Raw genomic sequence first — 25500 nt, forward strand, 5'->3', positions numbered from 1 at the left:
AGTTGAGTTATTGTAGCATAAGAAGATTTTATTAGCGTAATGTCATTTTGCATCTTTGCGAGATCTTTTAACAGTTTTGTACAGTCTAAATGATCTACCGTTATTGGAGGTAAGTTCTCGAGTTTACGCGCAACGAACACGGGCACTTTATCTATTTCGACTGATCGTAGTAGTGCCACAATGTCCTCCAAGTCTCGAACCTCCTTGCCACTGTTTTTTCGCGATATTTTGCGATGATCGGTCGACACAGAATCAAACAATAAACATTTTGATTTTTTTATCTCTTCGCTGGAAAACGACGTTCTACAAAGGCGCACTAAAGTGTCGTCATCTATTACCGATAGTTTATTCTGTATGTAGCACAACAGTTCATTAATAACGATATTACACGTGTTACATTTAAGCACATTCGCCATTTTTACGAATTTCGTCTCATGCGAGTCGGCGAGATAGCCGTTGACGTATTACATCGCTTATAATCAAATAAGAATGAAAAATATGATTAAAATGTAATACGATTGAGATATAAAATTGAAATGTGATTTTTGTGTATGCATTATTGAATTCGGTGACGCCAATTGATTTCAGTGCCTGCACATGATTTCGGTGTTTTTTCAATCTCAAATATCTTAAAAACTATAAGGTTCTAATGGAGGCCTCCACTACCAATATTTTTTATTCTAAGGCTAGATTTTAGGAATTAAAGTCGCATATCAAATAAGTTAAAAAAAATATTTGGCACCGAAGTCAGGCACCGAAGGTCATCTCTGAGAAACGCCCAAGTGACATAAAGTGTGGTCGCCGTGTGCACACATTGTTTCGGGTTTGCGACTACTTTATGCCAAAATCATTCGTTCATTCGTTCATTTTGTTCCTGTCAAATGGAAACTGTCAGATGGAAAAATACTTAAATAAAAATAAGTGACATTAATACGCCATCTCTAAAACGGATTACAAGACGTAATTATATATTGTTTGCATTAATATTACAATAGGACTTAAATTATTATGGGGAATTAAACTGCTCGAGTGATTTGATAAACTAAGTGTAATATAATCAACGCGCCACCACATTGTTTTAGTTTAGCCGGAAATGAAATTGTTTACTTCTCAGTGCCTGTGTTCATAACTATATTATTTGAAGCATTTTTAGTACTTCGATGCGTATACTATACTTAAATAACGCTTTACATACTACGAAACTTGTTAATTATGATGTATAAATATGGTTTAAGGCTGAGAAATATTGCAGTCACAAAGTAGTTGCAATGTTTCGACTTTGTGTCGACTCTGTGTTGACACATGACACGCGCTGTCAAAAGTAATAACAAAGTTACTGGTATGTTACTGGATTTGCAAAATGGCTCCTTGTGTTGATTTGTTTTCAGATATTCTCAAAGTGTAAAAATTCCGTGGTCAGAGATGGGCATTAATCGATTAACTGTTTATTCGACTAATTAATGGAATAAAAAAAGTTAATTCTTAAATTTTAATCGCGATTAGTTTAGTCGACCTAACATAGATTGAAATTGAATTAATCTGAATATTAGTCGAATAAATTATCGATTAAATCTCGATTGAAAGTTGACAGGGGGCCATTTTTGTACGTAAAAATAATAGAAATGTCTTGCATGCAGATGGTAGCAAAACACTTTGTCATAAAAGTCGAGATGGGTGTCGATATATAGGTTTTAGGGAGTGCCGATTTCGAAAATAATGACCATTTTGGAATCCGAAATGGCGGCCATGCACTGTGTCATAAAAGTCGTCATGGATGTCGTTTTATACGTTTTAGGGGGCCCCAATTTTGAAAATGATGACCATTTTGGATTCCAAGATGGCGGCCATGCACTATGTCATAAAAGTCGTCATGGATGTCGTTTTATAGGTTTTAGGGGGCCCCGATTTAGAAAATGATGACCATTTTGAAATCCAAAATGGCGGCCATGCACTATGCCATAAAAGTCGTCATGGGTGTCGTTTTATAGGTTTTAGGGGGCGCAGATTTCGAAAATGATGACCATTTTGGATTCCAAGATGGCGGCCATGCACTATGTCATAAAAGTCGTCATGGATGTCGTTTTATAGGTTTTAGGGGGCGCAGATTTCGAAAATGATGACCATTTTGAAATCCAAAATGGCGGCCATGCACTATGTCATAAAAGTTGCCATGGGTGTCGTTTTATAGGTTTTGGGGGGCGCAGATTTACAAAATGGCTCCTTGTGTTGATTTGTTTTCAGATATTCTCAAAGTGTAAAAATTCCGTGGTCAGAGATGGGCATTAATCGATTAACTGTTTATTCGACTAATTAATGGAATAAAAAAAGTTAATTCTTAAATTTTAATCGCGATTAGTTTAGTCGACCTAACATAGATTGAAATTGAATTAATCTGAATATTAGTCGAATAAATTATCGATTAAATCTCGATTGAAAGTTGACAGGGGGCCATTTTTGTACGTAAAAATAATAGAAATGTCTTGCATGCAGATGGTAGCAAAACACTTTGTCATAAAAGTCGAGATGGGTGTCGATATATAGGTTTTAGGGAGTGCCGATTTCGAAAATAATGACCATTTTGGAATCCGAAATGGCGGCCATGCACTGTGTCATAAAAGTCGTCATGGATGTCGTTTTATACGTTTTAGGGGGCCCCAATTTTGAAAATGATGACCATTTTGGATTCCAAGATGGCGGCCATGCACTATGTCATAAAAGTCGTTGTCGTAAATAGCTATTAGGGTTCATGTATGTGTTTAATTAGTCTCTACGTTTAGGTTACTATTTTTACTTTTGTATATCATGTTTTACTTTGTGCTCGTATATTATGTCAAATGAATTGCGTGGAATGTTTTATATCTAGTTATAAGTCTAGAAATTCATGCTCCTTTCATACGTGCTTAATATTGTACCTATTTATAAGTCTAGGATTCGTGCTCCTTTCATACGTGCTTATAATTAACGAGATTGGCAAAAATATACATTACTGACTCTGCATGATACACCCACTAGTTGAAGAAGGTACCAAACGGCCTTGTGTTTTACTATATAAGGCAGAGCCGTTTCGTGGCTTATTCAGAGATATCAGAGACATCAAGAGAGCTTCACTCATACCAGCCTGAACACTCTCCAAGTGAATAAATCAAATATATGTGTTTTCATTTCACACAACACATATACCGGTAAATGGAGGTATAGCGGACTTCGAGACAGCACAACGGCCAGCGCGCTCCAGCGGCGGATTTCTACGCTTCTCCCAACGAACCCCCACATCACGAAAAAGCTACAGTCTACACTCCACAGTTTGGTCCTTTTGAAGCCGGATGAAGATAGAAAAACGTACGCGCTGAGTTTCAAGCGACATAGCTTAACTCAGACATCAAGATAGAAAAACGTACGCGCTGAGTTTCAAGCGACATTGCTTAACTCAGACAGCAAGAAAGAAACAAGTACGCGCTGAGTTTTAAGCGAACGTTGCTTGACTCAGACGGCAAGAAAGAATAAAGGACGCGCTGAGCCTAGAAGTTCGCTTCGGTTTAGACCCAAACCCTATACCTTTTCCGTAACCCATTTACCGGCTTGCCGGACGGACCGTGCAGCGTCGTAGAATCATCTCCGCTCACGTGTCCTGGCAACTTTCGTTGCATGTGTCACATGGTTGATACCCACACGCTGCTTTCGAACGTTCTAGGCATTGCACTTTGCCATTGCGGGAGATTCAGTGCCACGAGGGATCCACGCTTAGGGCACTGACGTTGCGCACGGCAACGGTCAGTCATAGGCATAGGCAGGTCAAGTTAGGGACCCCCCGCGTGTGTTAAGTGAAGTGGTTCCAGCCAGAAAGATGTCCGAAAAGGAAGCAAGGAGCCTACGACCACGCACCAAGGGCCCACCTGCGCCCGCACCGAACATGGATACCCCTACCCCCTCGTCTGGTAAGACTACGTCCAACGAGACTCATACGTGGAGCAATGGCACCAGTGGCAACCCGAATGCTACCGGTGGAACCGAGTCGGTACACTCGGAGATGTTAGACGCCACCGTAGTAAATCGTAGTAGGTCGAATACGCTAGTGAATAAAGACGCCGATGCGCCGCCGCCGCCGTCGCGGGCGCCGTCTAATCGCGAATTAAAGAATCGCAAATCGGTTAGGGAACGCGACAATGAATTGTCCGTGCTAATGGCCGAGCTCGAGGTTCATAAAGCCCGTCTAGTCGTTGCTAAGACCGAGTCCGACACTGCCAAATTACGGCTGCAGATTGCGCAATTGAAGGCGCAGTCTCGCGGCGGCAGTGACGCGACCGTCGAAGCTTCTAAGAAAGGGTCCGTCACTGCAAATTTGCGGCCGCAGGTTGCGCCACTGAAGGCGCAGTCTGTCGGCAGCAGTGACGCGACCGTCGAAGAGCGTACTAGAAGTTGGGTAGAACGACAAGCTAGGTTACAGCACGAGGTCGCGAAAGAAAACGTTAAAGTCCCGCCGCCGAAAAAGACCGCGCAGCCGCCGCCGCGTGCCGCCGCCGACCGGGCTAGCAGACCGCCCCCGCGCGTTTTAGAGGTACCGCACGGTACCTACGCGCCAATGTACCATAAACCGCCGGAATTACCTGCATTCGGCGGAGATATCACCGAGTGGATATCATTTAGGGCAGAGTTCGAAGATACGTCGCCCATGTTTAGTGCCGTCAATAACGTCAGTCGGATTAGGCGCGCACTTAAGGGCGAAGCTCGGACGGCCGTAAAATCAATAATGTACACAGTTCAGGATCCGTACGAGATAATGGAAGCGCTGGAACGGCAGTTCGGCGACCCTGAGGAGATTGTTCTTACGGAAATTCATAATATTAAACGCATGCCGCGTTTATCCGAAGACAATTCGAATATAGCCTCATTCGCCGCGCATGTAGCGAATGCCGTCGCCACCATTAGATCCTTGCGTCAAGAGAAATACTTGCACGCGCCTGAGCTCGTGAATAAAATCGTGGATAAATTGAATCTGATAGTGCGCTATGAATGGGCCAAATACTGGCAGTCTAACGTAGAAACACCCGGGTTAGTAGCAATTTCCGAGTTTCTTAACGAAATTAGTACTGCGGCCAAGCGCATAAACCGATATAAGCCGTCCAACAAATCACGGAATGCAGTGAACGCGGTTTCCTCTGCGCGCGAACCCAGAAGATCGAGCCAAGCTCTCTCTAGGTCTCGCGACCCCGCGTTCTACCGTGATGCGTATGATAGATCGCGAAATGAACGAAACGCGGTTTCTTCTGTGCGCGAGCCCAGCAGGTCGAGCCGCGCTCTCGCTGGGCCCCGCGCCCCCGCGTCCATTCGCGACTATAGTTCGGATTCGGAGTCAGATTTCCGCGAGTCATACACACGTGATACGGGAAATAGATCGCGTACTAATAAATCGACCGTAGCTCAAGTAAAGCACCGCGATGGCAATTTAAAGAAAAAGCCAGCGTCAACCGGAGCTAAGCCCAAGCGACAGATAGCGTCTGTCTCTGTCTCGCACGAAGCGTGCGCCATATGTAACAACGGCAAAGAACACGAAGTTAAGGAGTGTTCGAAATTTCTAGCCGCGACCATACCTGAGCGCTGGGACTTGGCAAAGGGAGCTAAATTGTGCTTTAGATGTCTAGGCGCGAATCACCGTAAACTTTTTGGATGTAAATATGTCGCGTGTGGCATGAATCAGTGCGAAGCCGGACATAGTAGACTATTACACGGTTTAAGCGCGGCCAGGTCCGCGAACGGTAATAGTGCGCCGGCAGCACGCAAAGCAGTACTCAATGTTAAACTGCCGCAGACGTATCTCAAAATCATGCCAGTAGAGGTGTCGGGACCGTTAGGTACCGTCCAAACCCTCGCGCTACTCGATGAAGGCGCGGCAATGACGTTGATGTTACATGAAACTGCGGATAGAATCGCACCTCGTGTGCGCGGTGAAACATTAGAGATAGAAGGCATAGGCGGTGTAGTACGGGACCCAGATTCGTATGCGTTACGAGTCGCAATACGGGGTTTTTGTAGTCGACATATGGAAATGATGGAGACTTACACGGTTTGCGATATAGGTTTAGGAGCGCAGGGCGTGCCGCGAGACTTGGTAGATAAATGCGATCATTTATCTAAAATCGCGGACGAATTAAGTTACCCCCCCGCAGTACCTACTATCGTGATAGGCCAAGATAACTGGCATCTCATCATTAGTCGGCAAATTATAGACGGTCCGCCTAACCTCCCAGTCGCGAGTTTAACCAGGCTAGGATGGGTTTTGCATGGACCAGACCGTACGCGTCGCGCCGCGGTACAATTTGTTGGGCACGCAAGGCCTAATACCGCGGATGACGAGGCCTTACAATTGATGAAACGACATTTTGACATAGAGTCATTAGGCGTTTCACAAAAATTACCTCGGGCCGACCCCGACCAACGTGCGCTAGATTTGTTAGAAGCCACCTGCGAAAAGATACCGGGGGAGCAACGGTATCGCTCGGGCTTACTTTGGCGGTCAGATGACGAGAAACTCCCCGATAACCGAGCGCAAGCACTGAAACGGCTGTACAGTCTAGAACGAAAGCTAGACCGCGATGCGAAACTTAAAGCCGAATATGCAAAGCATATGAACAACTTGCTCGACAAAGGTTACGCGGAGAAAATGAACTCGCGACCGCCCCCCGAGGCACCCCGGACGTGGTACCTAGCCCACTTCCCAACTTTTCACCCGCAACGCGGGAAAATGCGATTAGTTTGGGACGCGGCCGCAACAGCTTATGGACGCTCGCTCAATAGCGCGCTGTTAGCTGGCCCCGACCTGTTAGAATCACTTTTCGGCGTGTTAGTGCGTTTCCGCGAGGGTAAAATCGCGGTAATAGCCGACGTCAAAGAGATGTTTTTACAGATCGAAATAATTGAGCAGGATCGTGATGCGTTACGTTTCGTTTGGAGGGGAGAGGACCGTACCTCCCAACCGCAAGAATATAGGATGAAGCGGCTTATATTTGGTTCGGCAGCGTCGCCGACAACCGCGCTATACGTCAAAAACGAAAACGCAAAATCGCATAGTAAAGAATTTCCGATCGCAGCGGAAAAAACAATAAAGAATACGTACATGGACGACATGTTGATCGCCCTCGATACGTCTGAAGAGGAAGCGAGACGCGTAGTAAACGAAGTTTACGAGCTGAATATGCGCGCGTCATTCGAGCTTCGCGGGTTCGCATCGAACCATCCTGCGGTAATTGCTGACGTAGTTAATAGCAATCAGGAAACGTCGCTGTTAGGCGCGAACGAAAGCGAACGTACCTTAGGTTTGAAATGGAATCACAAACGTGACACCTTAGGTTTCAACGTAATACGCCCGAAGACGTACTTAACGGTCAGAAATTACCTACAAAACGACAGGTAACAAGTAGCGCGATGTCGATATTTGATCCGATCGGTTACGTAAGCCCCATATCCGTCTTAGGCAAGGCGTTAATGCAGGAAATATGGAGGACAGGAATCGATTGGGACTCGCCTATACCCGTCTCACTCGCACCCGTTTGGCGATCGTTCATTGATAACGTACAACAATTACGAGACTTAGAGATTCCGCGACACGTGCCCGCATTTAATAGGGAGGCATATATGCATGTTTTTTGCGACGCGAGCGAAAAAATATATGCCGCGGCCGTGTATTTAGTTAGCATCAACCCCGAGGGGACTAGAACCTCCGCGTTAGTGGCCGCTAAGGCCCGCGTTTCACCTCTCCGGGTAGTCAGCATTCCGAGGATGGAATTGCAGAGCTGCGTACTAGCTACTAGATTAGCGGAAACCATAGTCAAGGAGTCAGATTACGTAATAAAGGACAAGTATTTTTGGTCTGACTCTAAAACGGCGCTCACGTGGATACGTTCGGACCCACGTAGGTATAAAACGTTCGTAGCACATAGGTTAGCAGAAATCGAGAACACTACCACCCCCGCCAACTGGCGCTGGGTGCCTAGTGCAGCTAACGTGGCTGACGACGCGACTCGTGGAGTACCTGCGCAATTCGGAGTGAACCACCGATGGTTCATAGGGCCCGATTTTATACGTAAATCCAAAGAGCATTGGCCGACCGAAAAAGTGCCTACGCCCGTCGCCGATACGGGCGAGGAACGCGTTAATAAACTCGTATGCTCAGTAGGCGTCGCGGAGAATAGGTTTGAGTACCTGCCGGAGGTGTGTAGGTTCTCAAAGTTCGTGCGATTAGTTCGCGCCACCGCTAGTATTCTGGTTGCCGCCGAGGTTTTCAAAGCCGCATTGTTCGCTAAGAAAACAGATATAGAGATAAATAAGGGGCATTTAGATTTAGCAGAGATATTGCTAATCCGACGGAGTCAACATGCTGCATTTCCGGAGGAAATGAAGCTTCTGGAAACTGGGCGGCCACTCCTGAAGAAATCTCCGCTATACAAAATCGCTGTACAACTTGACAAAAACGGAATCATCGTACTAAATGCTAGAATCGATAAAAACACGCATATGCCTGTTTTACATGCGAAAGAAGATTTCGTCAAGTTATTAGTACAGCATTTTCATGCACTCTACAATCACGGCAACCACGCGACCGTCATCAACGAGTTGAAACAAAGGTACTACATTATCGGGCTGCGCGGTAGCATTCGCTATATAACGCATAAATGCCAATGGTGCAGAACCTATAGGGGAACGCCAATCAAAGTTCCCATAGGTGACTTGCCGCCAGAAAGGCTAAAAGTGAATCAGCCGCCATTTACCGCTGCAGCCGTAGACCTGTTTGGCCCCATGCACATAACGATAGGCCGCCGCCGCGAGAAAAGGTGGGGTGTATTATACACATGCCTCACAACTCGCGCTGTACATCTGGAGCTTGCCGCCTCACTTTCGGCATCCTCCATGATACTGTCGCTACGCCGAATGATAGCGCGACGCGGCACGCCTACGGTTCTCTATTCCGACAACGCCACTAACTTCCACGGCGCGGAAAGAGAACTGGCAGAGGCCAAAAACACGCTGCCCGACAGTCTCAAGCCCTTCTTGACCGAGCGAGCCATAAAATGGAAGAAAATTCCACCCGGCAACCCCTCCGCTGGCGGTGCCTGGGAACGGCTCGTGGGCAGCGTTAAAACCGCATTAAAAGTAGTACTGAAAGAAAGAGCACCCCACGAAGAAGTTCTACATACTTTACTGCTAGAATCAGAGCACATAGTCAATTCCAGACCGTTGACACCAGTGAATCCAGATTTAGACATCGAAGCCCTGACGCCGAATCACTTTCTAATCGGTCGATCAAGCGCCATGTCGCCACTGGGTGTCTTCACAGACGCAATTATGTCGCTCTCTTCGTGGAAAACAGCGCAAACGCTAGCCGACCAATTTTGGAGGCGCTGGCAGCGGGAATACCGACCCAGCCTCCTCCCCAGGCCTGGTGCTCACCAAAACGTGAGAAAACTGCATGAAGGTGACGTAGTCATCATTGCGGATAGCTCCATGCCACGAGGAACGTGGCCCAGAGGCGTAATCGCCCAGCTATTTCCTGGCCCAGATGGTCATGTGAGAGTGGCCATTGTTCGCACACGCGCAGGTGACGTCCGCCGCCCAGTTTCTAGACTTATCCCCATTTACTCCGCGCATGAAGACGGTGTTGGCACACGTGGGGGAGACTGTCGTAAATAGCTATTAGGGTTCATGTATGTGTTTAATTAGTCTCTACGTTTAGGTTACTATTTTTACTTTTGTATATCATGTTTTACTTTGTGCTCGTATATTATGTCAAATGAATTGCGTGGAATGTTTTATATCTAGTTATAAGTCTAGAAATTCATGCTCCTTTCATACGTGCTTAATATTGTACCTATTTATAAGTCTAGGATTCGTGCTCCTTTCATACGTGCTTATAATTAACGAGATTGGCAAAAATATACATTACTGACTCTGCATGATACACCCACTAGTTGAAGAAGGTACCAAACGGCCTTGTGTTTTACTATATAAGGCAGAGCCGTTTCGTGGCTTATTCAGAGATATCAGAGACATCAAGAGAGCTTCACTCATACCAGCCTGAACACTCTCCAAGTGAATAAATCAAATATATGTGTTTTCATTTCACACAACACATATACCGGTAAATGGAGGTATAGCGGACTTCGAGACAGCACAACGGCCAGCGCGCTCCAGCGGCGGATTTCTACGCTTCTCCCAACGAACCCCCACATCACGAAAAAGCTACAGTCTACACTCCACAGTCGTCATGGATGTCGTTTTATAGGTTTTAGGGGGCCCCGATTTAGAAAATGATGACCATTTTGAAATCCAAAATGGCGGCCATGCACTATGCCATAAAAGTCGTCATGGGTGTCGTTTTATAGGTTTTAGGGGGCGCAGATTTCGAAAATGATGACCATTTTGGATTCCAAGATGGCGGCCATGCACTATGTCATAAAAGTCGTCATGGATGTCGTTTTATAGGTTTTAGGGGGCGCAGATTTCGAAAATGATGACCATTTTGAAATCCAAAATGGCGGCCATGCACTATGTCATAAAAGTTGCCATGGGTGTCGTTTTATAGGTTTTGGGGGGCGCAGATTTAGAAAATGATAACCATTTTGGATTCCACTTTTATGACAAAATACGTAGCCACCATCTTGGATTATAAAATGATCATCGTTTTCGAATTCTGCACTCCCTAAAACCTATAAATCGACATCCGTGACGACGCAAGTTATCTTTATTTTCAGATCTAACAAATTGCTACAGAATACAAAGGACAAAAAAGAAGCGAGGAGGTAATGAAACAAGCAAAAATACAGATGATTCCTCGACGCAATTGGGTGATTCTTAAATTGTGTCCAGATTTTTTTTGTCATAAAAGTTTATATTTTTCACATATTACTCTCACAAGTTCCGTGACATTTCGACCTTGTAATTTTTTAAGTAAATGTTTTTGTTTATCTATGAGGATCTCACTAGAATAGTATAATCAAGGTATGTTTATATTTGATGAATGAAATAGTAACGCAAAAAAAAAAAATATTTGTGTCTTATATTCCTGCCGAAGACTTTTATTTTACCTTTTCCTTCTACACAAGTTTGGCCAAGTAATAAGAATTTAGGGCTCTCAATTTTATTTTGACTTCTACAACAGTAAAGCTACGAGGCCATGTTTGGTATCGTTTTCGTATAAATTCGCAGTACCAAATTTAGTTAAGGTATCACATTGACACCATTCCGAAGTAAAAACATATAAACTTATTAAAATACTTTCTTTTAAACTCCTCTTCACGCTTAAACTGCTGAACAGTTTTAATTTAAATTTGGTACACATATATTTTGAGTCCCGAGACAGGATATAATAAGTTATCTCAAAAATCATCCTTTAAAGGTGTGAAATGAGGTGTAGGGGGGAATTCAGAATTGACTTCTTGAAGTTAATACTGTTTAAGTTTAGGTTTGAAGTCATGTTTTTTCATCATTTTTAACTAAATCAAAGATGTAGACCATCCCAAATTTCATATAAATCGGTTCAGCGGTTATTGATTTCCCGTACAAATTTCCACGCCACTTTTCACACCTTCAAAAGATGATTTTGGTTATAAGATCTATCCTATGTCCTGTTCCGGGACGCAAACTATTTCTATACCAAATTTCAACGAAATCGGTTCAGCGGTTAAGCGTCAAGAAGAGTTTCAAAAAACCGGCCAAGTGCGAGTCGGACTCGCGTATTAAGGGTTCCGTACATTAAGTCCGACTCGCGCTTGACTGCACATTTCTAATAGGTTTTCCTGTCGTCTATAGGTAAAGAACTATTTTGTGTATTCAGACGGATATACATACAGACGCACGAGTGATCCTATAAGGGTTCCGTTTTTTCCTTTTGAGGTACGGAACCCTAAAAAGATTTATTTTTATTTTGTGGAATGGTGTCAATGTGATATCTTAAATGGATTCAGCACCCCAGATTTATACGAAAACGATACCAAACACGGCCTAGCACCTTCACTGATATAGATATATCAAGATAAAATTGAGAGCCCTAAATAAACTTTCCAGAGCGGATATCTCAAAAACTATTCAACATATCGAAAAAATTGACTGAATAAACTTGTAACAAATTAAATTAACTTTCATTTTGTTAAGTGGCCATGTCGCTGAGATGCATAGTTTCCGAGATATAATCGAAAAACGGGAAAATGGGACCTTCAAAGCCCCCTCTCTCCCCCCCGCTCAAGGGCTACGGCCGGGGACTTTTGATATGTTCACCTCCTAACTTGTCAAACCGAGTTACGGAGTCAAAAATTGTGTTCCGAGCATTTCCCTCTACAACTTTTAGAGCATTCGTTGCCTGACCTAAGTAGCTTATTGAATTTCTTTAAAAACTTTTCTGTAAAAGGTTGACGGGTGTTGGGTGTTTATATGGTTTCGGTCGATTATTATCATTTGCATTGCCCATGATGACTTACTAGAATTACGAGCACACGAGACACTAATAGTAGTTTGACAAACCTTGGTTTTCAAGAGGTATTTTATATTGACATTTGCTGTCACAAATTTGCTGTCAGATTTAGTCGCAAACCGCACGCAAAGTGCACACAAATGTGTCGACACCTTGTTACGGAAAAGTGTAGACACGGCGACGACACTTTGTTTCGAAACAATTCTAGACACATTGTGTGGACTCTGTTACGACACATCTGACATTTTGTTACCACTTTGTGATTCTGCGACTGGAATGGTTATATGGGTAGACCGGACAGTAGAAGAATTAAATCATCGCTCCGATGAATTAGAAAAATTAGAATTAAAATTGAAAAACTTAAATAATAGAGACGAACTGTCAAGTAAAGCGTTACAGGAATACATAGCCTTTATGAATAATGTTCTAGAACCGGGGAGCGGCTACACTCTGCGTATGGACTCGCCGCGGCCACCGACCCGGCCTGCCGCGCCGGACTCGCCCGCGCTGCGCGCCGCCCTGGCCGCGCCGGGCTCGCCCGCGCTGCGCGCCGCCCTGGCCGCGCCGGGCTCGCCCGCGCTGCGCGCCGCCCTGGCCGCGCCGGGCTCGCCCGCGCTGCGCGCCGCCCTGGCCGCGCCGGGCTCGCCCGCGCTGCGCGCCGCCCTGGCCGCGCCGGGCTCGCCCGCGCTGCGCGCCGCCCTGGCCGCGCCGGGCTCGCCCGCGCTGCGCGCCGCCCTGGCCGCGCCGGGCTCGCCCGCGCTGCGCGCGCTGTTCGCGTCACGCGCCGCCCGCGCGCCCGAGCTGCGCGGCGACGCCCCCGCCTCCGGCCTTGGGGACCCGGCGCCCCTGCCGCCATCGTCACCACCGAGCCTCGTCGAGCAGGTTCCATCGGGGCCGGGCCTCGCCGAGCCGACTCCATCGCTGCCGTGCCTAGTCGAGCCGGCTCCTTCACCGCCGAGCCTCGTCAAGCTGGCTCTATCGCTGCTGACCTATGTCGAGCCTGCTCCATTACCACCGAGCCCTGTCGAGCCAGCTCCATCAGCGTATCGTCCTGTCTTGGCAGCTCCATCGCCGCCTCGCCCTGTCTCGCCAGCTCCATCGCCGCCTCGCCCTGTCTCGCCAGCGCCATCACCGCCTGGCCTCCCCTCGCCAGCACCCCCGCCGCCTCGCTTCGGGCCGTGCTGTACTCGGACGAGGTGGGCGCCGGCCTCGGCGTGCTGCTGGCGCAGCGCTTGTCGCAGGGCGTCATCAACGACTGTCACCCGGGAGCCTCTGTCGATCGTCTGATCGAATGTATTTCTGCGGGCGAGTTTGACCGCGACTCGACGCTTGTAGTTTTATTAGGGAATAGTGTAGACTGTACTAAGCGAGATATCTTAAAATTATCCGCTACGCTGTCGGCGATTGACCGGGGAGGGGTTGCTAAAATAATTATCTGTGCGCTCCCTTATAGAATGTCGAGCAAGGTCAATAAGAGGGTATTTCATTACAAATATTACAATGCTTTATTGTATAATCTTTCCTTGTACAGTAGTACGATTTCGTATTTTGATACGAATAAATTTATAGAAGATTTTGTTATGCCCCATAAAAGAACCTACCTACCGAGAAGATGTATAGTAGAGTGTGCTAACCTGTTAGAATATAATATTGAAGACCCCGTCGTGGCTAGCACGGCGTCTAATAGCCTTAAGTCGCGTAGTATTTTACGCCTTGGTAGCGTAAGGTTTGAGATGGAGCCGCCTGGTGATTTGAATTTAAGGCCGTTCCCGTACCCAAATGAAATCTACAATCGAGCCTCCCCTCACGCCACCCATCCCGCCCCTAGATACAATGACGATACAACAGCGCCACGCAAGAAGTAGCGACTTAAATGAACTAACAGGACACTGATTTGTAAAACGTATTACTAAATACTGAAAAAAAGCATGCTGCATCTCATAGATGGCGTTAAAGTTAAATTGGAAAAATAAATGAAACATAGTGCAAATTAAATATTCATTTTAATGAAGTCAACTCTTATTTCAATAATATTTAATTATGAGGGTGTAAATACAGTTTATATTTAAACAAATTAATGACTGCAAGTTTTCTATAATATCATTATTTATTAGGTATACTGTGCAGGTATATCATCGATATTTATTAAAAAAAAACCGGGCAAGTGCGAGTCGGACTCGCGCACGAAGGGTTCCGTACCATAATGCAAAAAAAAAAAACAAAAAAAAAGCAAAAAAAAAAACGGTCACCCATCCAAATACTGACCACTCCCGACGTTGCTTAACTTTGGTCAAAAATCACGTTTGTTGTATGGGAGCCCCATTTAAATCTTTATTTTATTCTGTTTTTAGTATTTGTTGTTATAGCGGCAACAGAAATACATCATCTGTGAAAATTTCAACTGTCTAGCTATCACGGTTCGTGAGATACAGCCTGGTGACAGACGGACGGACGGACGGACGGACGGACGGACAGCGAAGTCTTAGTAATAGGGTCCCGTTTTACTCTTTGGGTACGGAACCCTAATTAGGGCATACCGGTACAAGTGCGAAAAATAGGTAATTCGCACATGTATCATACAACGTTTTACAGTACATAATATGGCCCTTTAAATTTTCGACATAGTTACGTAATGTGCTAATTATCGCACTAATGCGGTAAAGTAGCACCATATTGTAATAGTACTTACCTACATTACGTTTACAAGTGCGGCAAATAGGAAAATCGAAACGAGTGGCGATAAATTCGAACACGACCGAAGGGAGTGTTTTGAATCGACACGAGTTGCGAATTACCTATTGGCACATGTATCGTACAACGTTTTACAGTACCTACAGTCCTACATACTAGGGTTTGCTCCCGGGAAATACCGGTACCGAAAGTACCGGGAATTCCCGGGATTTAGAGCCAAGCAAAGAACCGGGATTTCAAAATTAAAGTCCCGGTACTTTCGGGATTTTCGGGACTAATATTTCCGGTACAATATTTGACTGGGTTTACTAATATGTGGCCGAAAATTGTATGGCAAATTATCACTACCCAAACTATTTTTCCCATAGTATAATTTGGCAAAACTATCAGATGGCAGACCAATGTTTCGCATATATAACATGTCGCAAATGATTATTTACAAAATTATCGTATGGCAAAATATTTAGTTGGTCATGTTTCAAAATGTCTTTTATTGTTATGTCGAATGTATTGATAGGCATAAATTATTTTTCGCCTAATATTGTGAATAACGTACCTATCCCTGGGAGCAGTTTCGTTTTTAGGGTCATAAAAAAAATAACCCTAACCTACCTATCTCTGGGAGCAGTCTCGTTTTACGGGTCATAAAAAAAAATAACACTAACCTACCTATCTCTGGGAGCAGATTCGTTTTTAGGGTCACCAAAAAAAAAATAACCCTAACCTACCTATCTCTGGGAGCAGATTCGTTTTTAGGGTCATCAAAAAAAAAATAACCCTAACCTACCTATCTCTGGGAGCAGATTCGTTTTTAGGGTCAACAAAAAAAAACCCTAACCGACCTATCTCTGGGAGCAGTTTCGTATTTAGGGTCATCAAAAAAAAAACCCTAACCTACCTATCTCTGGGAGCAGTTTCGTTTTACGGGTCATAAAAAAAATAACCATAACCTACCTATCTCTGGGAGCAATTTCGTTTTTAGGGTCTTAAAAAAAAAACCATAACCTACCTATCTCTGGGAGCAGTTTCGTTTTACGGGTCATAAAAAAAATGCTAAATATAATTGTGATCCAATAAAAAGTATGCGAAATTTCAATTTGGGCAAACGTTATTTAACAATAAATAGTTAGGTATAATAAAACATTTGCTTAGTAACTATTTTTCTAAATGAATCGTGGTAAAATGAACATCTGCTAAATAAAATTGTGTTCAAATAAAAATTACGCTAAATAATAATATGCTAAGTATTGGTTTGCCAACTAAAAGTACTGCAATAAGTTGGTTGGGAAGTGAAATTAGGCGAAAAATATTTCGGCGAGATGGCAGTACACCATTTGACTGTTTTCTGTTACTTAGCATGAAATATCATGTTTTTTAAAGAAATACATTATATAAATCCATTGCTGACGCTAATACTTTTACGACTGACCATATATTAAAGCAAAACAAAAATAGTCAATGGGTTTGACAATGCCAACAAAATAAAATAGCTTATTTTGAAACTATACGAGTGTTTCTACGATAAATAATTTTATACGAATAATTAGTTAGTTGTATACTAAATACGAGCAAAAACTAGAGAGAATTGTGTTATTAATAAAATATTTCTTTTAATTCGAATACGGTATAAGAAACTCTTATTGATAATCTGAATGACATTTTAAAATGAATTAAAATATGATAGTGACATGTCCTCTCCTTGGTAAATTCTTAATTCTGGCTGCAACAACTTCTTGATCCTTCCTATTGATAATTTTATTACCATTTTTACCTACTCACATGAGTCACATGCAATTTTGCACATTTATTCAAGCCCCTTATCTTGTCTAGAATACAAAATTTCGTAAACGTAGCTCTAACAGTTATTCATAAATTAACGTTTTAAAACCGGCATTTTTGTGACTGACTGACTAATAGATCAAAAACCTAACCCACTTCGAGCTGACCTAGAAACTTGAAATTTGGCACTAAGGAATGCAAATCGGTTATTTTTTGTATGGAAATAACCGCGGTTTCGGTTAATAACCGATTATTTCCATACAAAAAATAACTGATTTACATTCCCTATTTGGCACCAAGGTAGACTATTAGGAGTTTATAGAGGGAACAATCTAAAAAATGAAAATTATTGATAATTTGATGAAGAAAAACATATATACTTATCGATAATAGATGACTAATTTTCATTTATGGTATCAATCGATCAGGTTTGTCTTTAGGATCAAAAGTCTATATGGGATCCATTGCATTAAAGGAATACAAAAGTCAGAAATGATAGTCAAAGTCCGACAGTCGTACTTCACTCGCGAAACGCCCCGAACAAAACGATATGTGACCGTGACGTCAAGGTCACAAAGAGTCCATCTTGAAGTATGAACAAAACAAGAAAATTGCGATTTTGTCGGTGAAATATTGCGTTTATGTATATAGTTTCCATACAATCTTTTATTGGATAAAATGCGAGGAATCGAATCGAATGGTAACTAACTGCGACAATTCTTCGACCGACGGTTTTGTCAGGAAGCTCTTCTTCCACATTGAACGATATTTGTAACTGAAAATAAAATATATTGTATGTGTTAGCATTTACAATTTGTCACATCATGTACAGTCGACGTCAAAGATATGTACCTATTGCAGCATACTCCTTTGTAATAAGGTGAAAAATGTATACATATATTTGACGTCGACTGTACATATAAAGCACCGGTGGTAAAGAACCAACGAGAGAAATAAAAGTAAGACCCTGTATAATGACTACGAATCGTGTGATAAATCAATTTACGATGGAATTCTGGCACACGAAGTTGAAACAATGTTATTCTAGCTAGGTAGTTAGTACAAAAGGTAAAATTGTTCTCTGCTCTACAATCAATAAGCATAATTAGCATGAATCACCTACCTCATGGGTATCTTCTTCCTCTAATATACTAGGAACCCGATAAGTGTCATCCACCTGTGCAATGCGTGGGTTCAAAATGTTTGAGCCGGTCGCCTCACTGTCAAAACCAAAATTAAATAAATGTATGATGTTTTACAGCACATATGGACTTTACCGCACTAGTGCGATAATGCACACACACATTACGTAACTATGTCAAATATTTAAAGGGCTAGTAGTAGTAGTAGTAAACTCTTTATTGTACAAAAAGACATATTAAAAATAACATACAATTAGCAAGAAGTACAAAGGCGAACTTATCCCTTTGAGGGATCTCTTCCAGTTAACCTATAGGGCTATATGTACTGTAAAACGTTGTACGATACATGTGAGAATAGGTAATACGCAACTCATGTCAACTATTTTTCGCACTATTTTTTATCATCAAGTGATGATGAACAATAACAGCCACATTTTGCCTCTCATTAAGCATCCGGACAAATCTGTCGGTCGAAGAATTGTAGCAGCCAGTCATTTCTTTACAACATCACTCAATTTATAAATTAGTCCATTACTATTTCATAAATTGATCATGGACCCGCAAAACGCAGCATTCCAGAAATGCAGTTATTTCGAAAAGTGAGACAGACTAATTTCAAAATTTTTATGTAGGTACCTATATTATAACAAGTGATGACAATGGAGAAAACTACTTGAAAGTAAATAAACCATTGTGCTGGTTACAGGTACAGTCGGCGTCAAATACTTTGTAGCAACAAAGTAGCCAAATAGTAACATCTAGCAAGTAACATAATAAAATTGCGGTTTATGACGTAAGTATTAAAAAAACTGCTTACTAGATCTCGTTCAAACCAATTTTCGGTGGAAGTTTGCATGGTAATGTACATCATATATATTTTTTTTTGTTTTATCATTCTCTTATTTTATAAGTTAAAGGACACACATTTTACCACTTTGGAGGTGGTCTCTCGCGCAAACTATTGAGTTTAGAAAAAAATGATATCAAAAACCTCAATATATTTTTTGAAGACCTATCCATAAATACCCCACACGTATGGGATTGATGCAAAAAAAAATGTTGAGTTTCAGTTATAAGTATGGGGAACCCCCAAAATGTATTGTTTTTTTCTATTTTTGTTGGAAAATCCAAGTTTCAACAGTACCTATAGTTCTTATAGTTTCAGAAAAAAGTGGCTGTATATACGGACGGACAGACAGACAGACATGACGAATCCTTAAGGGTTCCGTTTTTTGCCATTTGGCTACAGAACCCTAAAAATGCTCTATCACAGGTAAATGAGAAATTGAAAATGGAAATAATTGCCCAAGATTATTAGTTTTATTAAAATAAAAAATCGGTCAACACGCTCAAGAAAAGGAAATCATTTACTATTGTGTAGGGTAGGTATAATATAAAATAACTACCAGTTCATTAAAAAATACGTAAAAGAATAACGAAAGTACGGACAATCGGTAAATCCCGGGATTTTAATTTCCGGGACTTACTCAGGCAACCCTATTACATTCTATCAGTGTACATTTTTAGGGTTCCGTACCCAAAGGGTAAAAACGGGACCCTATTACTAAGACTTCGCTGTCCGTCCGTCCGTCTGTCCGTCTGTCATCAGGCTGTATCTCATGAACCGTGGTAGCTAGACAGTTTAAAATTTCACAGATGATTGAATTTCTATCGCCGCTATAACAACAAATACTAAAAACAGAATAAAATAAATAGTTATGCAACAAACGTGATTTTTGCCGTTTTTTGCATAATGGTACGGAACCCTGCGTGTGCGAATCCAACTTGCACTTGGCCGGTTTTTTTAAATTAAGTACCTCTTGGAGAATATCAAATAACTGATGAGGGCAATGTATTTCGTACGATATTATTGATTGGCGACATTTTATTTAGTTTTCGGCGAACATTTGCTAAGTAGGTAGTACTAATACTACTAATAGCCATCTAGGAAAATAAGTACAAAATATGTCCAAATAATTGAGAATATCAATTCAATTCATAAAAAGATATAAGCATCTGCACTGATAGGAAAACAGTAGGTATCTAAATCTAACTAAGGTCTTTTCGTACGCCGCCGCTGTGAGTACTTGAGTAGGTAGGTATTTGTGGCGTTATCTATGAAAAGGGACCTTATTGTCGATGGCGCTTCCGCCATTATTAACGATGCTCTGATATAAATACCACGCCGTGCGACGCAGTGCGTCGTAAGCGCCATAGACAATAAGGTCCCTTTTCATAGATAATGCCACAATTAGAATTAGAACTTACTCGTTACTTTGAATGTCAGTGGTTGATGAAATCGGAGATTCCATTTCCATATTTTGCAGTCTGTAAATAAAGATAAATTGTAGTAGTGTATTGTGTTACGTAGGTAGGGCTAAAAAGCACAAGTCAAATAATTATACTCACTCGATGTAGTCTAAAGATATAGTATCATGTTCGGCTGTGAAATTATCCAATTTTCTTCTTTTCCTAGAAAGACAAAAAAGTAAAAAGTTTAGACGCATGACAAATCACGAGCTGAGGTTCGAACCCTCGATAGGTGGATGGATTGCTAAAAGAACGCTTTATGCGTCTAATTGTGTGCGTTACATGTATCACTGTGTGCTCGTATTTGTAGGAAGGCCCACTACACCGCAACCGCGTAACTACGACCAACTACGACTCACGGAGACGCACACATAGACGGCAATGTTTTCTGTCTTTGCCGTGCAAGGCAACGGCGCTAGTGCCGCGTGGTGTAAACTTCGTCGCGAATCGCGATATCCTTTTAAGCCATTTAGATGATGACAATGTTTACCGGTAGATGGAGCGATTATTAATTTTTAGAATGTTTCAAGTTATATGGATTACTAATTAGTACGATCAAGTATATATTAAATTAAGTAATAATTACGTATTTCACTGTGTAATAAATATACATTTTTATTTACGTTAGTTCCATTGTTTGTTGGAATCTTCCGAGTTGTCTTTTTCGAGATGTCTTCTTTTTATTCAATTGCTTGTTACCCATTATAACTTAAAGGTTTTGGTGCACACGGTATATCACTAGGACACACAACACAGCACAGTTTTTATAAGTAAATCTTATATTTGTTTTGGGGACACCTAGTACAGGTCCGTCTGGCACGAGCGCTCAGCCATCACTGTCTCATTTCGAAAGACGGACGGAGATAGAGCATGCAGGCCGGAGTCGGTATTTTGTTACGATAGAATTAGTTGATGTTTATTTATTTTAAAAATATTGCCTCTAATTATCGTTTTTCTAAAGCTGTCAAATTACTGTTATACTTATGATTGATTTTTCTCCTTTTTTTGTTTCATAGTGTCACATAGTAAAGAAACGAGTAAAGTTGGAGTAAAAATTCGAATTGGAGGTTACTTTGGGAATAAATTGTATCGAGCGAAGTGTTATGAATCGTGTATCGAAAGCTGTGTTATTAAAGATAATATAATCAAGAATTATATTTATTTTTCCCACGTCTACAAATATCACCGTTTCTTAGAAAAATAGGATAATTATTGGGGTATTTTTACATTTCTGGCTCAGGGAACGGCCTTAAACTAACCGCTGCGACAACGTGTGCACCAGCCGGCTCCGTTCCTATTGATCACTGCGATATTAGTATGTTTGGTAAAACCAATTTATTAAACTTAGTTCATCAAAATATCCAAGGATTTACCTGTAAGGAACACGAAATTGATTTGTTTATACAGTACTCGAATATTGACATCCTCTGTATAACTGAGCACTGGCTTAAAGGTCATGAATTTATGTTTAATTTCAATAATCATAGTATAGTATGTTCATTTTTTAGGAGATCTTGCAATCGCGGCGGGTCATTGATAATGGTTAAACATAATTTAAAAAGTAAGGAGCGTAGAGACATTGTTGACATGTCTGTGGAACGCCTTATAGAACTTTCTTGTGTTGAATTGGAATTTGGAACAATTTATAATTATATGCGTGTACAGGCCCCCGTCGGCAGACTATAACTTATTCGAATCAGTCATAGATGAAGTACTTAGTAGTGTTTTTAGAAGTCACAAAAATATAATTGTATGTGGTGATTTTAATACTAATTTGCTAGAAAATTCGCCATTATGTGGAAGGTTACTAAATACTTTTAAATCCTTCAATTTAGTCAATTTATTTTGTGAGCCCACTCGAATCACAGCAACCAGTGCACTTTAGTAATAATGATGCGATTAGTAAATCTGTTATTAACAACCTAAGTTCTGACCACTGTGGACTAAAAGCTTCTTTCAGCGGGAAAACTGAAGAAATTCCTCATGTGCAGGCCGATTTCCGAAAGTCGCCTAGGTTTATTCAATCGTAATATTACTAAACAATTATGTTGTCTTTCATGTACCCAGGAAGACCCTGACTGTTTGAGTTCCGAGTTGTTTAATTGTATTAAAAAGGAATTTGATGCCTGTTTCATTCAGAAAAAGGTGCAAAGCAAGGCCAAGACTAAATTTAGCGACTGGGCTACACCGGATATTCACGAGAAAAGACGCCGACTCTATGACTTATATGATTTAAAGGCAACTGATAAAAGACCGGAATTTCTGGAGTACGTTAAGAATTTTTCTAAAACTTTTAAGATGTTGTGTGTCGCTGCTAAAGCCGATTATTTGTCGAACAAGATCCTAAATTCCAGCGATAAAGTCAAAACTGTATGGCAAGTAATCAGCAATGAAACTGGAAAACGTAAACTGAAGGATCCGCACTACAACCTACGAATTGCTGACACTTTAGTAAGTTCCGACCGTGAAGTGGCAGATCATTTTGAGCGGTTTTTCTCGAATATCCCGGTAGAAACGACAAGATCTCTTAATTCATCGCCAGACGTCGCTGAAGAAATTTTGAAGACAAATGTGGCAGAATGTACAGAAATCTTCAAATTTTCGTATGTCACTCCGAACATAGTTCTTAAGACTTTTAGGTCTTTAAATTTAAAGAAAACTGAAGATCTTTGGGGCCTGTCAGTCAAAGTATTAGATTCCATTATTGAGTCAATTACACCATACTTAGCTGAGATTTTCAACAGATGCATTGATGCCGGAATTTTTCCAGATATTATGAAACATAGCAAAATTATCCCGCTGTTTAAATCATGAACGAGAACAGATCCCACGAACTTTAGACCGATTTCAATACTACCGGCATTAAGCAAAGTGTTCGAGAAACTTATTCTGAATCAACTATTGTCACATTTCAACAGAAACAAACTGCTTGATAGCAATCAATTTGGTTTTACCAAAGGTCGATCAACTACTGACGCCGGTGCGGTACTTCTAAAACACATCTTTGATGCCTGGGAAAAAGCTCAAGATGCTGTTGGAATTTTCTGTGATCTGTCAAAGGCATTTGATTGCGTTGATCACGAAAATTTAAAGAGAAAATTAAGCCGCTATGGGATACAAGCTAGTGCCCTTGACCTGGTCTCATCGTACCTTTCGGATAGAACTCAGCGAGTAGTTATTAATGGAACTCAATCGGCGGGGTCCCCGGTAGCCCTCGGAGTGCCTCAAGGTTCAATTCTTGGTCCCTTCCTGTTTTTGGTATACATTAATGACTTACCAAAAGTTGTGCAAGATAGACATGATATAGTGTTATTTGCAGATGACACTTCCCTTATATTTAAAGTGGACAGAAAGGAAAATAGCTTCGAAAGCATTAATGACGCGCTATCTACCATAGTAAACGGGTTGTGATTCGTGCATGTTCGTCTCGGCTGTATTATTAGTATTATTACGAGAGGGTTGACTCCAGTTGTTTCTAGTTGGGGCTAGAGTACGAGCAACGGGGTGGCTTACACCGCTCATTGGTTGAGGATTATTTTGCTGTTGCTGGTGAACTTGAGTTCTCTGCGGAATCCTAAATCCTGTGGACATATTCGAGCGAGGTAACGCTCGGAGCATTTGCTGGGTCCTAGATGGGCCAGCTTGCTGCGGGTTAGTATTAGGGGGTCTAAACTGATAGGCGTTATTATTAGGTTGATGCTGCGAATGCTGCTGTTGCGGCTGTTGGTAGTTAATTGGATAAGAATTAGAATTCGGTGATAAGTTCTGCTTCTTATTAGAAAAGTAAGGTTTCTGCGCAATTTCGTAGTTTTTATTTTTATTTTGCAAATACATGACGTTAAGTTCTTTTTGTGCGAATTCAAGGGCTTGTTCCATCGAGTCAGGTTTCATACATCTCATACGAGATCCAAGAGGTTCAGAAAGACCTCTCAGGTACGTTTCTAAACCAAGTTTTTTATACAACTCTCTTTTTGCTATTATAGTGGTCTCTACAGTTTCGTGCAATTGCACATAAGTTACTATCGTACAAAGCATGTGCTGACATTTCTCGTAAAACACCTTGCGTCATCATAGATAAATCTGTGTATAATGCCGTTTCATCTCTACGATCGGAAAAATTATTTAATAGAGAATCTCTAATCCCTGCCCAGGTACTAGGAATTCCGTTATTTGTAAGGGTTCGCGCTGCGGAACCCATGGTTTTATTTAAGAGTCCATTTAAGACCGACAAATTATTTAATTCGTTCCCAGCCTCTGCTCTCACATATCTGGCAATTATCTGATCACATATATTTATAAATCTAACTAAAACATTAGGATTTCCATCGAATTCTGGAACTACCTTAAGGGCTTTAAAAATATCATTAAAATCATTGTTTGCCATTTCGTCTTCTTCAATAATACTATCTAAATTTCTAAATAAATCAATGCGCTCGATGCGCCGAAACCTACTACTCCTATCCCTAGATTGGGCGGAAAGTGGGCGAAAAATTTTGGAAAAGGGGGAAATACACAGGAATGCAACCAAACCCTATGTGTACTCACCACCACATTTCACGTTTTCTTCTCTCTATTCAAGCGCCAAGTAGATCTCCTCGTCTGTGCTGCTCAGGTTCTTTGTAGAGTCGATGCACACGTAGATTCGTGCTCAGGACGGGATATCGATGCTAGATTTCGCGCACCGAATCGACTCGACTCACGACTGCGCCAATTATATAGGGAGGCAGCAGTGGAGGAGATAAATTATAAGAATGCGTCGAATAAAAGAGATTTAATTAAAATATAAAGATTACATTTATAGCTTAATCTAACGCGTTGTCCTAAGACCCGATGTTAGGTGTCAAAAAGGCCCAGAGTGAGCTTGCACTTCCGTTTTATTAACACGATTGGACCAATTGCCCAATATCGATGATGCGCGGCGCGGGCGCGGGGTGGCTGCAACGTAACGTGGTGACGTGGGCGCATACGCCGGCGTGATGCAGTGCAGGTGACGCGACGCTGTGACGTATATCGATGACGTAGCCGTGCCATGGTGCAGTGTGCGAGGTGCGTGCCTAACACGTGTAATAACTTCAGTCCAACGAAGCATATTGAGCTCATTTAAATGCAGCCTTTGTGTAT

At 42.0% G+C, this 25500-nt stretch overlaps 1 protein-coding gene across 2 annotated transcripts; it reads right to left on the minus strand.

The window, feature by feature from the left end:
• Nucleotides 1-17226: 17226 nt before the first annotated feature.
• LOC134805660 (uncharacterized) lies at nucleotides 17227-21203 on the minus strand. 2 transcript variants are annotated; one of them, XM_063778923.1, is made up of 5 exons: nucleotides 21003-21203; nucleotides 20479-20541; nucleotides 20338-20397; nucleotides 18051-18147; nucleotides 17227-17702 (listed from the first exon to the last, which is right to left on the minus strand). In XM_063778923.1, exons 1-5 carry the CDS (start codon nucleotides 21080-21082, stop codon nucleotides 17448-17450), a joined length of 555 nt encoding a protein of 184 aa, XP_063634993.1. In that variant the 5' UTR covers nucleotides 21083-21203; the 3' UTR covers nucleotides 17227-17447. The 2 variants fall into 2 exon arrangements, with proteins under 2 accessions (XP_063634993.1, XP_063634994.1); XM_063778924.1 differs by lacking the exon at nucleotides 17227-17702 and having other exon boundaries at nucleotides 17722-18147.
• Between the last annotated feature and the right edge of the window lie 4297 nt (nucleotides 21204-25500).

This window comes from Cydia splendana, unplaced genomic scaffold, assembly GCF_910591565.1.
Source record: "Cydia splendana unplaced genomic scaffold, ilCydSple1.2 scaffold_47_ctg1, whole genome shotgun sequence".
In the NCBI taxonomy this organism is placed as follows: Eukaryota; Metazoa; Arthropoda; class Insecta; order Lepidoptera; family Tortricidae; genus Cydia; species Cydia splendana.

Coding starts and splice junctions, on each gene's coding strand:
- LOC134805660 (XM_063778923.1), bottom strand. CDS start 21,082: ATGGGTAACAAGCAATTGAATAAAAAGAAGACATCTCGAAAAAGACAA. Junction 20,542..21,002: donor CAACAAACAATGGAACTAAC/GTAAATAAAAAT, acceptor TTGTCTTTCTAG/GAAAAGAAGAAAATTGGATA. Junction 20,398..20,478: donor ATATCTTTAGACTACATCGA/GTGAGTATAATT, acceptor CTTTATTTACAG/ACTGCAAAATATGGAAATGG.